General features: G+C 39.0%; 2 protein-coding genes across 6 annotated transcripts in view; both read left to right on the top strand.

Moving 5' to 3' along the window:
- RABGAP1 (RAB GTPase activating protein 1) overlaps positions 1-17,905 on the top strand; it is a 186,017-nt gene that overhangs the window by 98,704 nt on the left and 69,408 nt on the right. For all 5 annotated transcript variants that reach the window (XM_066256280.1, XM_066256279.1, XM_066256283.1 and 2 more), the window contains one exon: positions 918-1,068. In XM_066256280.1, coding sequence (XP_066112377.1) covers positions 918-1,068 — 151 coding nt within the window. The remainder of the gene's footprint in view (positions 1-917; positions 1,069-17,905) is intronic.
- On the top strand, positions 13,338-15,944 carry GPR21 (G protein-coupled receptor 21). The gene is made up of 2 exons (XM_066254633.1): positions 13,338-13,486; positions 13,908-15,944. The coding sequence occupies exon 2, from the start codon at positions 14,289-14,291 to the stop codon at positions 15,336-15,338; it is 1,050 nt and encodes a 349-aa protein (XP_066110730.1). The 5' UTR covers positions 13,338-13,486; positions 13,908-14,288; the 3' UTR covers positions 15,339-15,944.

Here is a 17,905-nt window from a genome sequence, read left to right as displayed (position 1 = left end):
AGACAGACTCCCGCATGTGCCTGACCGGGATCCACCTGGCACGCCCACCAGGGGACGATGCTCTGCCCATCCCGGGCGTCGCTCTGTCGCGGACCAGAGCCACTCTAGCGCCTGGGGCAGAGGCCAAGGAGCCATCCCCGGCGCCCGGGCCATCTTTTGCTCCAATAGAGCCTTGGCTGCGGGAGGGGAAGAGAGAGACAGAGAGGAAGGAGAGGGGGAGGGGTGGAGAAGCAGATGGGTGCCTCTCCTGTGTGCCCTGGCCGGGAATCGAACCCGGGACTTCAGCACGCTAGGCTGACACTCCACCACTGAGTCAACCGGCCAGGGCCCAGCTCTTCAGTTTTTATGTAATTTTTTCCTAAACAAAGACAACAACGAATTGAATTGTCTATAGCTCTTGCATTAGAGCCTGAGCTATAGAAACTATCTTAACATATTCAAAAATGTCACTTGCAGCAAGGTTTCGTAAAATCTGCTAAGAGCATTTGATTATATTTAAATATTTTAACTTAGAACCAATATTTGACCAGAGGATATAGATACACAGTTTGTCAATCTTGATACAGGGCCAAGCCCTTATCTTTGCCTATGTGCCCACTGATGGGAATTTTGCTTTGTCCATAAAACTATGGTTTCCAGCTTTGCTTTTTATCTTATTTTACTTTTAAAAGTAGAGCAGTAATTTAAAGATACTTAGGAAGTAGTCTGACTGCAGAACTCTTTTCTCCAACCAATCTTTTAGAGTTATTTGGCCACGTCTAATTTAACAGCCTTCTGGTTGTTGTTGTTTTTTTCTTTTTTCCTTTATTGGTATGTGACCTTTATTAAGTCTTTGTAAATTATTTGATTTTCATAAAAAATAACACTCTTTAGAGAACCTTTTCTTATGTACATCTGGATTATGGCTTTATTTTTAGGCATCTCAATTTGAGTGTGAGACCAAAGCAGTTGTCATCCCTAGTAAGAAGTGGTGTTCCTGAAGCTCTCCGGGGAGAAGTCTGGCAGCTGCTAGCAGGTTGTCACAACAACGACCACCTGGTAGAAAAATACCGAATCCTCATCACAAAGGTAAGGGGGTGGAGAATTCAGCTTCAGCATTCATACTGTTAGAAATTTGTCCCAAAAAGATCATTATGGCTATTTGACTTCCAAGAATGTTTTATAATTTCTTTATCTAATATAAAAATAGAACTTTTATGCTTCTAGCCTAAAGTTATTTCTAGTGTAGGCACAAAGGAGAAAGCGTAGGTTTTCTTTCTTGATCGGCGTCACCTCAGGGGCAAAGGACGTCCTCTACCCATGTGTACCTAAATCCTTTTTTGACCGTAATTGCATTCCATTTCATTTTTAGTTTGACCACTTGTGCTGTGCAATGTGTAAAAACTTACTTTTGTTTATTTTAATCCTTTTCACATGTCATGGAAATGTACTTTTGGTAGGAAAGGCCTAGTTCTAGTTTCTACAATTGGAGAACATTGTTATCTCAAACCATATTTTCTTTTAGCTCATTTCTCTAGCAGGCGTCCCCAAACTACGGCCCGCGGGCCACATGTGGCCTCCTGAGGCCATTTATTCCCCCCCCCCCCCGCCGCACTCCCGGAAGGGGCACCTCTTTCATTGGTGGTCAGTGAGAGGAGCACTGTATGTGGCAGCCCTCCAACTGTCTGAGGGACAGTGAACTGGCCCCCTGTGTAAAAAGTTTGGGGACCTCTGCTCTAAAGCATGGGGTCGGGAAACTTTTTGGCTGAGAGAGCCATGAACTCCACATATTTTAAAATGTAATTCCATGAGAGCCATACAATGACCCGTGTACGTTATGCATTATCCATTAAAAATTTGGTGTTATCCTGGAGGACAGCTGTGATTGGCTCCAGCCACCCACAACCATGAACGTGAATGGTAGGAAATGAGTGGATTGCAATACATGAGAATGTTTTATATTTTTAATGTTATTTTTTTAATTAAAGATTTGTCTGAGCCAGATGCAGCCATCAAAAGAGCCACGTCTGGCTCACGAGCCATAGGTTCCCAACCCCTGCTCTAAATGGAAGAATTCTCATTTTTTATAGTATCCCCTTCTCAAGTGGATGCATTCCTCAAGGTTTTGCAAGTGAAGTAACAAAAGCTATTCCTTGTATAAGCAAAGAAGATTTTGAAATAATTTTCTGCAAGATTAGGCAATTCTTTGTGCCTTTGTAACCATGTTATTGGTTTTAATTTTGGTTTTTGTTTTCTCAAATTCTTGAAATGTTTATATTTAGGAAGCATTTTCTCCAGTGGTATATAAATCCAAATCTGGGACATGAATGAGGTTCTCAGAGCCCTTAATACTGTATGATAATTTTTGAATGTGACAAGAGGTGGGACTTCTTTTAAAATGTATTAACACAGGCCTGACCAGGAGGTGGCGCAGTGGGTAAAGCGTCGGGCTGGGATGCGGAAGACCCAGGTTCGAGACCCTGAGGTCGCCAGCTTGAGCACGGGCTCATCTGGTTTGAGCAAAAGCTTACCAGCTTGAGCCCAAGGTCGCTGGCTCAAGCAAGGAGTTACTCGGTCTGCTGAAGGCCCGCGGTCAAGGCACATATGAGAAAGCAATCAATGAACAACTAAGGTGTTGCAACGCGCAACGAAAAACTAATGATTGATGCTTCTCATCTCTCCATTCCTGTCTGTCTGTCCCTGTCTATCTATCTCTCTCTCTGACTCTCTCTCTGTCTCTGTAAAAAAAAAAAAAAAAAATGTATTAACACAGCCCTGGCCCGGTTGCTCAGTTGGTTAGAGTGTCTTCCAAACATACCAAGGTAGCAGGTTCAAATCCTTGGTCAGGGCACATATAAGAATCAACCAGTGGATGCATAAATGGATGGAACAACAAATCAATGTTTCTCTCAATATAAATAAAAAATTTAAAAAATGTGTTAACACCATATAAGAGATGAATAATACCTCTATAAAATTATTATTTAAAAAACTTTATAAGGGAATAACAGCATTTGAACATGAAATTAGGTCTTTTCTCACCAGAAAATGATACTGATTTGCTCAAAATATGTGTTTTATCTCATCTTATTTCTAAACAGATTTTTTTTTCTTTCAAGAACTAGTATTTTAATTCCCTCCATTATGTTGATATAATTGTTTAACCCACATCTACTGAGTGTTTGTATTGTAACCATAATGCTGGAGCTAGGAGGTAAAACACCAAAGCAATCAACTGTCATATAGTAGACATCTATCATATGATAGTCTAAGAAAAGGAAGCTGGAACCATGAAAAGTAGTGATAAATTCAGCCTAGGGAACCAGAGAGACCAGAGAGCCTTTATCAGAAATATGACATTTTAAGATGGGTTCCAGAAAAAGCTCCCTAGGCATGGAAGGATGGGAGAGCACTGTGCTCAGAGGATGAATGGAGAATGAGCGTATGTAATATGTAGGGCTAGCAAAAGTATACCGAGTTGAATTTCTTCTTTTATTGGAAAATCATATTTTGGATGTATAATTCTCTATTATAACTGTATCTTTCTGGTTCTTTTTTAAAGTCTTGAAATATTTGGCAAAAATTTATTAAGTATTTTTCGTATGGCTGTTCAGAAGTATTTTATTTCCTGGACCCATGAAAACAGCCATGTCTTTTTTGAATAGGAACTTGATAATTATATGATGTGTAAAAGAACAGCTATTCATAAAATCTGATATATTTGATTGTTTATATATGGTGATGTCATGTGCTTTATATTCACATTAAATCTTATTATTCATGCAGATAGCTAGACCTAAAATGATCTCTAATGATGTATGTACTAGTTTAAATTGCTGGTAGGTGATCAGAAAATACAAATTATTTGATCATTATAATATTGATGAAAGCTTTTTTAAATTGTTGTACACTACAGTGTTATTTAGTGCAAGTCAGTATTGCTTTAAATGCATTCATATAGTCATGCAGCATGTACTTGTATGTATCTAACTTTTGCTCATCCATTTTGGGATCGTATCAATAGATCACTTTTTTGCTTGTTTTTATTTTTTCAATTGTTGAGAGTATTCCATTGCATCAGGAAACCACATTTTAAAAAATCTACAATTATATGTGTTTGTGGGGTTTTCCCCCTCATTTTTAGCTTTTATAAAGAAAGTTGCTTATGAACATTTCTTGCATGTGGGAAGTGCTATGATGTGAATATTTGTGTCCCTCAAAATTTGTGCATTGAAACCTAACCTCCAAGGTGATGATATTAGGAGATGGGGTCTTTGGAAGGTAATTTGGTTGTGAGGGTGCTGCTTTTACACAGATATTAGTGCCTTTATAAAATAGTCTCCTGAAAGATCCCTTGCCGCCTTCTACCATGTGAGAACACAGCAAGAAGTTGGCAGTCTGCAGCCCTGAAGAGGGCCTTCACAGGAATCCAGCCATGCTGACACCCTGATCTTGGTCTTCAGACACCAGAACTGTGAGCAATAAACCCTGTTTATCAGTTATTCAGTCTGTGCTGTTTTGGTGTAGAAGCCAAACAGACCAAGACAGCAGAATTTGTACATATTATTGTGTATATATATTTATGGATAGTAGTATATACATATGTATATCTATATTACTATTTTTTTTGAAGTTATTTATTCTGGACTTGGGTTCTTTGTCAGATGTCTGCTTTGCGTTCCGAAATTTTACATGAGGTATTTCCTTAGAGGTTCTTTTGGCTTAGTTTCTTCAAAGTCTAAATTTAAAGGAGAACAAAAGAGGGACTTGATTTATAGAGTGAAGGACAAAAACAACTAACTTATAAACAAAACTGGTGAAGCCTTTGTCATCAGCTTGCTTTAACTGTCAGGTTGGCCTTTTAAGGGGTATGTGTGTGAATTTTTATATTCTTTTGTAATCCAGGGACAAGTGACCTTTATAGGTATATATATATTTTTAAGATATTTCTTATTTTTTATAAGCAATGGAGTTTGAAGACACTCTTCTCTAATTTTTTGTTTTGTTTATTTTTAAATGGAAACTTTAGATTTTTTTATATAAAGAGGGAAAAATATAATAATTATCTGATTTAGAGCACATAATTTGTATCAGATGCTATACTAAGCACTTGATATCCATTATTTCATTAATCCTAAGAAAAAAATTTTTTTTTTAATTTTTATTTATTTTTTACAGAGACAGAGTGAGTCAGAGAGAGGGATAGACAGGGACAGACAGACAGGAATGGAGAGAGATGAGAAGCATCAATCATTAGTTTTTCATTGCACGATGCAACACCTTAGTTGTTCATTGATTGCTTTCTCATATGTGCCTTGACCGTGGGCCTTCAGCAGAGTAACCCCTTGCTGGAGCCAGTGACCTTGGCTGGTGGGCTTTTCCTCGAACCAGATGAGCCCGCACTCAAGCTGGTGACCTTGGGGTCTTGAACCCGGGTCCTTGGCATCCCAGTCCGACGCTCTATCCACTGCGCCACTGCCTGGTCAGGCCTAAGAAAAATTCTTGTGGTAATTACTATTTTTGTTTTGGAAATAAAGAAAAGGGGTTCAGTGAGGCTTAATAATTTGCTTATAGCCACTCAGCTCGTAAGTAAATAATAGGGGTAGGATTTGAACTCAAAACTGATTCAAAAGCTGTTTCTTTTCATTTATCCTCCCTGAACATAAATAATAATTTCTTTATACAGGTATGAACTCATATAGAATTATATTTACCTAAACAAATGTGATTCTATACTTACCTGCTTTTGTTTGCTTTTTGAGAGAGAGGAAAGGAGAAAGAGTGAGAAGCGTCAGCTTTGTAGTCGCTTTCACTTCAGTTCTTCTGAGAGTGAGGTGAGAGAGAATGAGAAGCATCAAACTCCTAGTTGCTTTCACTTTAGTTGTACATTGAGCTTCTTGGATGTGCCTTGACTGGGGCCATGCCAGTGTCCCCTTGTTCAATCCAGTGACTTTGGGCTTTTCATGCCAGTGACCTTTAGGCTCAAGTTGGCAGGCTTTGGGATCCTGTGGACTTGCTCAAACCAGTGACTACATGCATTCAGAGCCAGCAACCTTGGGGTTTCAAACCAGCAACGTCAGCGTTCTGGGTTGATGCTATATCCTCTGTATCTGGGTTTTTTTTTTTAAGTATAGTCTTTTATTCAACCATTCTTCTATTGGTAAGTGCATACTCTGTCTCTAGTGTTTAGCTTCTTAAATAATGTTTTACTAAACATCTTTACATGTGTTCTAAGACTTTTACTTTTTTTTAATTTTTATTTTATTCATTTTAGAGAGGAGAGAGATAGACAGGGGGGAGGAGCTGGAAGCATTAACTCCCATATATGGCTTGACAGGCAAGCCCAGGGTTTCAAACTGGCGACCTCAGCATTTCCAGGTCGACGCTTTATCCACTGCACCACCACAGGTCAGGCTTACTTTTATTGGAATAGAGTCTCAGAAGTGTGATTGCTGGATCGAAGGGTAACACATTTTTTAAACTGGCCCTTCATTTTTTATATATAATATACCTATATCCTCTTTTCTTCTCTGAAAGACTGTAATAGTTTATAGTTCCACCAACAATGTAGAAAAGTTATATGTTGACCCATATTCCAGAGTTAGTATCACTGTATTTAATTTTTGCATCATTAGGTGTAAGTGATGCTCATGTATCTTTAGTTTGCAGCTCCCTGGCTACCAGTAAATTTGAGTAGTTTGCTCTTCCATATATTACTTCTACTCTTTGTACATTTTTCTACTGTTTTTTTTAAATGTCAGTTTGTAAGCACGCTATATATATATTTTTTTTGTTTGTTTTTTGATTTTTATTTTTCTGAAGCTGGAAATGGGGAGAGATAGACTCCCGCATGCGCCCGACCAGGATCCACCCGGCACGCCCACCAGGGGCGAAGCTCTGCCCACCAGGGGGCGATGCTCTGCCCCTCCGGGGCGTAGTTCTGCCGCAACCAGAGCCACTCTAGTGCCTGGGGCAGAGGCCAAGGAGCCATCCCCAGCGCCTGGGCCATCATTGCTCCAATGGAGCCTCGCTGCGAGAGGGGAAGAGAGAGACAGAGAGGAAGGGGGGGTGGTGGAGAAGCAAATGGGCGCCTCTCCTATGTGCCCTGGCCGGGAATCGAACCCGCACGCCAGGCCGACGCTCTACCGCTGAGCCAACCGGCCAGGGCAAGCACGCTATATATTAATGTACATTAATCCTTTGTGTCTTCATTATAAATTATCTTTGTAAAACTAATTTTTTATTTTTATTTATGTTTTCATGTCATATAAAATTCTTTCCAATTTTTATGTACTAAATTGTGTCTTTTTTTTTGAGAGAGAGCGTCAGAGAGGGATAGATAGCGAGACAAACAGGAACGGAGAGAGATGAGAAGCATCAATCATAAGTTTTTCGTTGTGACCTTAGTTGTTCATTTATTGATTGCTTTCTCATATGTGCCTTGACCGTGGGCCTTCAGCAGACCAAGTAACCCCTTGCTCAAGCCAGAGACCTCGGGTCCAAGCTGGTGAGCTTTTGCTCAAACCAGATGAGCCCATGCTCAGACTGGCAACCTCGGGGTCTCGAACCTGGGTCCTCGGCATCCCAGTTCGACGCTCTATCCACTGCGCCACTGCCTGGTCAGGCCTAAATTGTGTCTTGATTAAAATTTCTCATGCCTCTATATTTTGTAAATGTAGTTTGTGAGATTTTCTTGCAATATTTTTATTGTATGTGTTATATCTTTACATCTTTAATCCATCTGGAATTATACAAAGGCATATGATTGATGATGGTCCAATTTTACTTTCTCCCAGATGGATAACCAGGTGTGCTATTCCTATTTTCCTAGAGCTACCATCTTTGTTTTAAACTCTCAAGTATACTGGGTTTGATTTCTAGATAGCTCTACTTAAAATGGCCTTGAGTTATGTTCTGCTATCTGATAAAGCAAGTATTTTTTCATATTTTTTTATTTATTTTTATTTTTGCATATTTAACCTTTTTAAATAATCCTTAAAATAATTTTCTCCAATCTTACTACCGCAACCACTCTACAAGATTATATAAGTATTCTAGTTTAATTCACATTTAATTTACATACTAATTTAGGATGTAAGTTGTATTATTTTAATATTTTTACATCAAAGAATATGGTATCTCTTTCTACTTGTTCAGATCTTGTTTTATGTCTGTTAAAGACTTCAGAGTTTCCTTAAGTGTTGTGCCTCTTCTGTTACATATATTACTAAGAATTATCACAGAGTATTTTTGCTGTAGCAAATGGAATATTTTTCTGATTCTCATTTTTAGGTGCTACTTGCTACAATAGAAAATAGACATTGATTCTTTAAAAATTTTCTGTCCGGCCTCATGGTATTTTGATTAATGCTCCTCATTTTATACTAACATCTTGATTTTCAGATACACAGTAGTTACTAGCAGCAAAAACAGTTTGATTCCTTTTTTCACCGTTTATGCAAGCCACTAAATTATTTTGGCTTTGCTTTTATATTTGATAGAAGTATTAAGATAGTGGTAAACGATGGTCATAACTAGCCATCTCTATCAAGTTCTTGTTAAAATGGTTTTCAGTTTTCAATCTTCTGAAAAGCATGTTCAGTTTTTTCCTTTTTTTGGTAAATTTTATTTAAGGGATTTTCTCTCTCTAGCTTTGAGTTTTTACTAAGAATATCTACTGAATCTTTTCAAGAGTTTATTCAGTACTTAGCCTGATTACAATAAAGTTTCATGAGAGCTATGCATATTATTGTATGGCAGATGACAAGAAGGACTTCTTATCTAAGGATTTGGGGTAGTGGCAGAGGGGTAGAGGAGGAGATAACAGGGAATTTTCAGAGATAGGATCCTTGGCACATGATAATTGAGTGCGGGAGATGAGGAAGAGAGGAGTAAAAGATGCATCAGAGTTCCTCAAATTGGTTTCATGATGTTCCTATAAATGCAACTAAAATACTGCTGCACTAAAATAATAAGTTAAATAAGTAAATTAATCCTTAAAGCTCACTTTTATCAAGTAATGAGTGACAGTGCCTACAAGAGAATCTGATGAATTGGAGAACTGAGATTGACACTTTCTCGTGTGTAATGTTTAAGCCACTGAATTGGTTGGGAGAAGGATAAATATAATGTGCAGTCTTTTCCCTTTTATATTTCATGTTTCCTTGCTCCTTCTGTCATTTTAAATTTTTTTAGTATTAGGTTGAATTACAGAAATAAAAGTTGCTATTCTTGTAGATCAGGAAAATATTTAACCAGAAATGAAATGGTTAAATATTGGTAATTTCATATGTTTCATCCAGTTATACTCTCAGTCTATAAGAATCTTTAACTGGGGCTCTGTGGGTTCATGTTGTATTAGATTGAGTACTGGTGACGATCTGAAAGAATGTTACTGTGATGGCATGAGGACAAGTGGCACCGAGCCCATGAAGTAGGCAACCTAGTCTGCCGTCATCCATTCAGTGAGGCTCTGGGCGGATGTCTTGCTGCCGGGTTTTTTTTGTTAGTTTTCCCCACAGAGACATGTCATATTTTATTTTGGCTCGGTTTTTAAAAACCTGATTAAATAATACATAGAAATTGGTAAATTCATGAAGAAAACTATAAAGTCTGACCTGTGGTGGCACAATGGATAGAGCATCGACCTAGATAATGTTGAGGTCGCTGGTTCAAAACCCTGGGCTTACTCAGTCAAGGCACATAACAACAAGCAATCAGTGAACAGCTAAAGTGAAGCAACTGTGAGTTGATGCTTCTCATTTCCCACCTCCCTCTCTCCTCTTCTGTAAAATCAAGTTTTTAAAAATTCCATAAAGAAGAAAATAAGAAGCCACTTGTAACCTAGCCATCGAATGAAAAGTAGAATTGAATTTGAATGTATTCCTTTCCAGTCATATATATAAGGAAATAGTTTCTTTTTTTATATAAAAATCAGATACATCGTGAGATTGCATTATTTTTAAAAGGAAATGATTTTTATAAGGACATAGATATTGCCCTCATGTCATTAATAATTTAAACCTTCTGAAGAATCCAGTTTTCTTCAAAACAAAACATTTAACTCATGACTGATTTGATAAAGTGTGGCTATCAAGGTTTTTTTCTTTAAGTTTTCTTTTTCTTTTTTATTTACAGAGAGAGGGATAGACAGACAGGAACGGAGAGATGAAGCATCAGTCATTAGTTTTTCGCTGCGTGTTGTGACTTCTTAGTTGTTCATTGATTGCTTCCTCATATGTGACTTGACCTCGGGCCTTCAGCAGACTGAGTAACCCCTTGCTGGAGCCAGCAACCCTGGGTCCAAGCTGGTGAGCTTTTTGCTCAAGCCAGATGAGCCCGCACTCAAGCTGGCAACCTCGGGGTCTCGAACCTGGGTCCTTCCACATCCCAGTCCAACGCTCTATCCACTGCGCCACCACCTGGTCAGGCTCTTTAAGTTTTCTATATGAATATTTTGATTACAGATTTAAGAGGGGTTTACAAATTTGGAAGACCTATTATTGTACTAATGATAGTAATATATAACAGGTTGTAATTTTGATACATTTTTATTACAATTTTAATTCTTTTAAGTTATCAGCCAATGTAACATTTTTATCAGCATAACTATTCAGTTTTAAACATGAGTATCCGGGGATGTAGAGAGAATAATTTACATGCCCAAATTCACAAGGAATTGGAAAAACCCAGACTCCTGACTTTGGCAAATGCTTATTGAACTATAACTCTGGAAAACCATTCCTTATTTTTATTTAATACTTATTAAGCACTCAAAAAATAGGAGTTAAAAAATAAACTATGGCAAATGCTTTGGCTGGAGGGCAAGTGTTTGGGGGGGAATGTGGAATAGTGGAATCAGATTGGAAAGGCAATAGGGAGCCATTGACTCTTCTTTTTTTTTTTTTTTTTCATTTTTCTGAAGCTGGAAACAGGGAGAGACAGTCCGACAGACTCCCGCATGCGCCCGACCGGGATCCACCCGGCACGCCCACCATGGGGCGACTGCTCTGCCCACCAGGGGGCGATGCTCTGCCCATCCTGGGCGTCGCCATGTTGCGACCAGAGCCACTGTAGCGCCCGAGGCAGAGGCCACAGAGCCATCCCCAGCGCCCGGGCCATCTTTGCTCCAATGGAGCCTTAGCTGCGGGAGGGGAAGAGAGAGACAGAGAGGAAAGCGCGGCGGAGGGGTGGAGAAGCAAATGGGCGCTTCTCCTGTGTGCCCTGGCCGGGAATCGAACCCGGGTCCTCCGCACGCTAGGCCGACGCTCTACCGCTGAGCCAACCGGCCAGGGCTGCCATTGACTCTTCTTGAACAGTGTGGTACCACAATAAAGAATGTGGTACTGGATATTTAATCAGGCAGAAATAAACAGAAAGAAAAATTAATAAGACTAGAAGTCTAGACAGTATTTAATGATGACCTAAAGTAAAGCATTAAACACTGAAGAAGTGAATTTGAGAGCTATGATAGAAATAGATTTCCAGAACATGGTTATTAAGAACAGTACATTGAAGGAGAGAGTGGTCAGGATGATTCCTAAGTTTTATTATTGAGTTTATTATTGAGTGAAAATTTTGGGGAAAAATAAGAGGTTTATTTATTGGGGAAACTATTCAATGTTGGGTGCTGTGGTTGAAGTCTCTACAGGACATCCAAGTGGTAGATGGGGGTTGCCAGTAAGCAAATTGTAGGTGGAAAAGGAAGCTCAGGAGTGACTTCACGGCTGGAGACACAGGCAGAGAAATTATTTGTGTAGAGGGAATAATTGATGCCATACTACCTTCTTTCCAGGTACCTTCACTGGGCAGCCTCATTGAAATGTCCAAATAACAGTTGTGTGCCTTAGAACTGGGCAGTAACCAGAAGAGAGGACACATTAGGATTCTGGAGCCCAGCCTCAAGCAGTGCAGCCTGATTAGAAGTGTAACACAGGGCATTTTAAATGTATGAGAAGAAAGTGAGGAAAGTTGTATACTCCCTGTGTGATAAGTATTAGTCTGCTTTGTTTTTCAACAACCCCATGAAATGGGGAGTGTGATACCCATTTGACAGATGATGAAACTGCGTTCAAGAGAGGCTAAATAATATTAGAGCTAGAATTTGAACCAGACGTGGGTCTCTTTACTGAGCCACACTTGGCCATGTTTTTCAGTAAGACCTGTCAAATATGGCTACCGGCTTTATTCTCAATAGGTTTTTTAGTTTCTTGCCTTTCTTATTACACAGTAACAATAGTGCTTCAGATCTTAAAATGTACTTGAGTTCTGATTATGGTTGGCCATTTGCCTGCAGTGAGAAAGCATGTGTATGAAACAAATGAAAAATGCAAACTGGATCACATAGCACATGTCTCCACCCAGGTGTGCAGACTTTCTGAAATGCTTACAAATACCAATATTTATTTTCTTTTACTCTACTGGGTCTGTGGAACCTTATTTAGAACGATGAATTGAGAATCCAGAGACACCTGGAGGAAAAGATACTAAAAATACACATTTTCTAATTAGTTAAAAATTGTCATTATGACATTACCAGAAGAACCACAATAAAATTCCACTTTGCATTGTTTCAAATAGGCACAAACAAGATTGTGTATTCTGAGATACAAAGGCTAATTTGTACCATGAAACTTCCTGTAATTTTAAGCCTGGTGGAGATAGTACCTTTACTTTTCCATCTTTTGTTATATATTTGTGTGCTGCTTCTCAGCAAACTAGAAGACATGGCATCTCAGAACTATAGGATAGTGTTAGATATAGTATTTAGAACGTGTGACATTTTCTTTATTTTTCTCTTGAAAAACTGATTTTTAAGTTTGCTCATTATTTTGGTGATCCTTCTTAATATTAGCCAATATCCGGTGAATCAGGAGGCAAAATTAATGCTGAGTATTTACCTTGTAGCTGGAACTTCTTGTGCCACTGAATTGTGATTGCTTAGTTGCTGGGCACTATTAACGCACTCTTTCTTTAGCATTGCTCTGTTCCTTGGGAAAATGCTACAAGAAAGTAGGAATTTCCTCTCAGCATTTCCCTCCGGCAGTGTGTTTCAGTCTAATTCCTGGCTGGCATTCTGTCCCAGTTACTACCCCTTCTCCTTACTAGCAGTTTGAGTTCTGTTCATCTACCAAAAGGGGGGTTCCAGACAGACGAGGAAACAGCCAGCTTTGAAACAGTGCACTGCGGGCGAGTTCAGCTATTTCCCCACTGTGCATTCTGGAAATCGGGGAGCACCTCTCTGTTGATGAACCCTAATGAGCTGCTGACGATGCCAGACTGTGCCTGCACAGGCATTTTCTTTCCCTTAGAGCGTTCTCTCTCCCCTCCCCCGCTGCTTCCCTTTCCCAAGCCCCCTCTCTCCCTGTTTCCCCTCCTACTCCTTTATCCCCTCCCTGTGTGTCTCAGTTCTGCAGTAAACCCGGCTGAGGCACATTCCTGCTTTGCAAGGCTTTCTGTTAAGGATGTTTTGTGGCTTTTGTTTGGATTGCAGCATGCAAAATTACAGGTAACGCTCTGAAATTGAGCTAGACAGACTAATTCTGCTGAAATGTTTTCAAAGAGGCAAAATATTACGTGGGAATCAAGGAAATAAGTTATTTTGGCTAATTTTATTCATGGTAATTATGGTAAAATGTTTTCAGAAATGCAGTAAGCAAATTCCTTTTCTCCCACAAAAGGCTCCAATGAAAGGAAAATGGGGGTAGATTAAGTTGACTGCGATTGATTTTGTTTTGTATTGATCAGGAGAGCTTGCTGTTGCTGCGCCTCTGTAGAGTAAGACCCAATCAGTTATGTGGGCTGCTACTGAGGGTAGCCTGGTTGGGCTGGGCTGGAGTGGGAGGTGATACCAGCTGGAGCTAGCCGGATTCTTTGATTTTAGTATTGGGATGCAAAATATAAAATGCTCTCTCCTTTTCTTCTATCAGCTGTTCAGAGGAGACTCATTACAACTCCTGTAATTTTCTTCCCTTCTCTTCTGCCCCTACCCCCTACTCTTAATTGGCCTGAAGACACTGTGCCCAGAATTTGCCTTAATCCCCGGTGCTATGTGTATGGTAAAGCTGATGCTATGGTCGTGTCTGGGACTGGTCAGAGGACTGCTACTGGCTCTCCCTATTCCAAGGACTTAAAGGGGATAGTACTGCAGGCAATGCATCAGAGCGGCAGCGTCGCAAGCCTGGGGACGGAGGCTCCTTGGGCATTATTACAGACACACAGAGCTGACCGCAATGACTGCAGCTGCTCCTCTGAACTGTTGGCAGTGGCCAAACGGCAGCATGAAGTGAGAGATCACTCCTGAGCTCAAGATGAACTCCACCTTGGATGGTAATCAGAGCAGCCACCCTTTTTGCCTCTTGGCACTTGGCTATTTGGAAACTGTCAATTTTTGCCTTTTGGAAGTGTTGATTATTGTGTTTCTAACTGTATTGATTATTTCTGGCAACATCATTGTAATTTTTGTATTTCACTGTGCACCTTTATTGAACCACCACACTACAAGTTATTTTATTCAGACTATGGCATATGCTGACCTCTTGGTTGGGGTCAGCTGCCTGGTTCCTTCTTTATCACTCCTCCACCATCCGCTTCCAGTAGAGGAGTCCTTGACTTGCCAGGCATTTGGTTTTATAGTATCAGTTCTGAAGAGTGTCTCCATGACCTCTCTGGCCTGTATCAGCATTGATAGATATATTGCCATCACTAAACCTTTAACCTATAACACCCTGGTTACACCCTGGAGACTACGCCTGTGTATTTTCCTGATTTGGCTGTATTCCACCCTGGTCTTTCTGCCTTCCTTCTTCCACTGGGGCAAACCTGGATATCATGGAGACGTGTTCCAGTGGTGTGCAGAGTCCTGGCACACTGACCCGTACTTCACCCTGTTCATCGTGATGATGTTGTATGCTCCAGCAGCCCTCGTTGTGTGCTTCACCTATTTCAACATCTTCCGCATCTGCCAGCAGCACACGAAGGAGATCAGTGAAAGGCAAGCTCGGTTCAGCAGCCAGAGTGGGGAGACTGGGGAGGTGCAGGCCTGTCCCGACAAGCGCTATGCCATGGTCCTGTTCCGGATTACTAGTGTGTTTTACCTCCTCTGGTTGCCATACATCATCTACTTCTTGTTGGAGAGTTCCACTGGCCGCAGCAACCGCTTTGCATCCTTCCTGACCACCTGGCTTGCTATTAGCAACAGTTTCTGCAACTGTGTCATTTATAGTCTCTCCAACAGTGTCTTCCAAAGGGGACTAAAGCGCCTCTCAGGGGCCATGTGTACTTCTTGTGTAAGTCAGATCATAGCTAAGGACCCTTACACAGTTAGGAGCAAAGGCCCTCTTAATGGATGCCATGTCTGAGGTGGTTGTGTGTGTGTCTTTGTATTCCTTGTTCACTGTGTGTGTGTGTTTCTTTGTATTCCTTATTCACTGTGTGTATGTGATTCTTTCTTTATATTCTTTGTTCACTAGAAAATCTAGAACAAAATAATTTGACTCTAAGCAATAGGAAACAAATGGTCCACCCAGAAAACCTTGTAAGTTTGCAGAAATGATTTTGTTTTCAAATTAGAAGAATCAGGACCATAAAGATAAATTGCTCTTGGTTCCAATTTTTGTTATGTCATGACAGTGATTACAGTTCTCAGATTTAAAATGAATAAAATCATATCTCACACCTCTCCAGCTGGCATGACTGAACCTGGGTGTGAAAAGTGTCAGCATTTTAAAAAGTAAAAATTCTTGTTACTTTTTTGGGCTCTCTTCAGTTGTTTGGGCTTCATATGCAGTTGGTTTATTTTAACAGGGAATATTAAAATATGGTGATACATTAACAGCGTTAAATGTTTATGTATACCAAAGGATAACTGCAAAGTTTCAGTACTATCATTTAGAAATTCAGATGTTTTATGTCTTATTCTCGTGAGAGAATTCTCAATAGAGTGAATAAGGTGGAACTTAAATATTAATTTTAGAATTTTTCAAAAAGTACAAATAATAGATAATTTATGACAGATTGAGCTACTTTTTGTACCATGCTTTACAGAGATCTAAAGAAATGTGTGCATAGAAAATGATTCTGTTGCAATTTTTTTGCCCGTCTTTGTGTATATGTGTATTAAGAATATTTGAATTGATTAGATTTCTCTTTTACAGTAAAATTTACATTTAAGTAGTTCATTTTTAAAATAGGAGATTGAAATATTCTCTTTATGATTAAATGGAATCAAATAATAAAGTAGCAACTAATTATTTTTAAGACATTTTTTTAGTTAGCATTAAGGAATCCACATTTGGATAAGAGGAGAAATTCTGATTTCTCTACATCTCTTACTGCTGTTCCCTTTGGTCTCCTGTGAGATGCAGTTGTTTTCTAGGTCTTTTTTTTTTCTTTTTTAATCCAAAGTACTAGCAAAATCTACAGAATTTTATTATTCTATAAAATTATTGAGACTGCTGTGTATTTGTAGGTAGTAGTGATGTTTTGTTCTTAAAGTGATTATCTTTCAAGCAAGAGGTTTATTTTTCTAAAAGGAGAGAAGGATTTCCTAGCAGCTCCGGGGATAAAAGTATTTCCTCTACTTTTCTACTGGTTTTACTGTTTTAGAAGTCTTCAGGGGACTTATGTGGTCTCTGCCTTTGGCTAGAAGTTGTAATGGGAATGTAAGTGATGTTCAGTGAGATGGAAGATGGAAGAAACCCAAGGGATGGGGGTGAAAGTAGATTTTTGAGTCCAAGAAAGGATGTGGGTATTTATAAATAGGCACATATGCTTTGGTTTTCTATCATGATATGAGGAAAGTGTCTACCCCTTTTAAAATAAAGGTCAGGATATGATTTTAGGCTATAGAAATCGATTTGATTTTAACCTCAAATGTGTTCTATTTAAACTTTTCTCTTTTAACTGATTAATGTACAAAATATAAACTTAAGATTCTGAGTTCTTCCCCAAAACTTGTTTGCTCTTTATATTTAATATTAGGAATTTTGATTCTAAGTTGTTTCAAAATTTAGAATTCATACTGGAATTGCAAATTAAGTTAGCAATGTCTTTAAATTGCCATTTCAAGTGGAAAACCTTTTCTGTTCGATTCCGGTTGTACACATTTCCTCTTTAAGTAGCACAGTTCTAAAAAAAAAAAAAAAATTCATGTATGTTTTAGAATATAACCTGTTCATGTGTGTACATTTTGCTTGAGAATTTTTAATTTAGCAAGTATGGGAATTCTAAAGACTTTGTTTTTTATAGAAAATTAATGTTGAATCAGTAGATTTTGCTTTTTGTGGATCTGACAGCCCTTTTAATCTTTTCCTCCAGTGAGGTTCCATCTTGTGAGAATGGAATAGAAAAAATTTGTTTAATTTCCTGGAAGTGGCTAATCAAGCTGGTCTTTTAGTGACTGGAAAGACAACTTTTAACAAGAGCTTTTGTTAATGGAGTTTTACATTGTTGTCTTAATACCAAATTTAGATGTTATTAGAGGTCTCCTTTTTTTTCACATTAGCAATTCTATCAGTGTCTTAGTCTGAAACTGAAGTAGAAACTAAATAGATAGTATAATTAAAAAAAATAAAACTTCTCACCTTCTCGCCAACTGGTACTTGCCTAATAACAGATGTTCTTCCAGTTTATCTTCATTAGACTGTCTAAACACCAAGGTTTCTTCTAGGTATCAGTTCTGTTCTAACATTCATTGTCTATATTGATTTTTTATTTTCATGTGTTTATTGTGTGTTGGGGGGTAGGGGAACTGCTTGGATGCAGTCATACAATCTTCTGTGGCTGGGGGCAATTTCTGTGTGATACATTTGGAGGGTTTGTATTTGAGTAATCGTTTCATCCTGGCGTATGTAATACAACATTTGATGACGTTTGGGTTAAATAGCAGTCTGACTAGTTCAGAATGAGAAAAAAAGTATATTTTTAG

Source organism: Saccopteryx bilineata, chromosome 2, assembly GCF_036850765.1.
Source record: "Saccopteryx bilineata isolate mSacBil1 chromosome 2, mSacBil1_pri_phased_curated, whole genome shotgun sequence".
In the NCBI taxonomy this organism is placed as follows: Eukaryota; Metazoa; Chordata; class Mammalia; order Chiroptera; family Emballonuridae; genus Saccopteryx; species Saccopteryx bilineata.
The sequence above is the reverse complement of the archived record's forward strand: the minus strand, read 5'-3'. Positions and strand labels throughout refer to the sequence as shown.

Excerpts from the sequence above, each read along its gene's own strand:
- GPR21 (XM_066254633.1), top strand. The coding sequence starts at position 14,289 with ATGAACTCCACCTTGGATGGTAATCAGAGCAGCCACCCTTTTTGCCTC.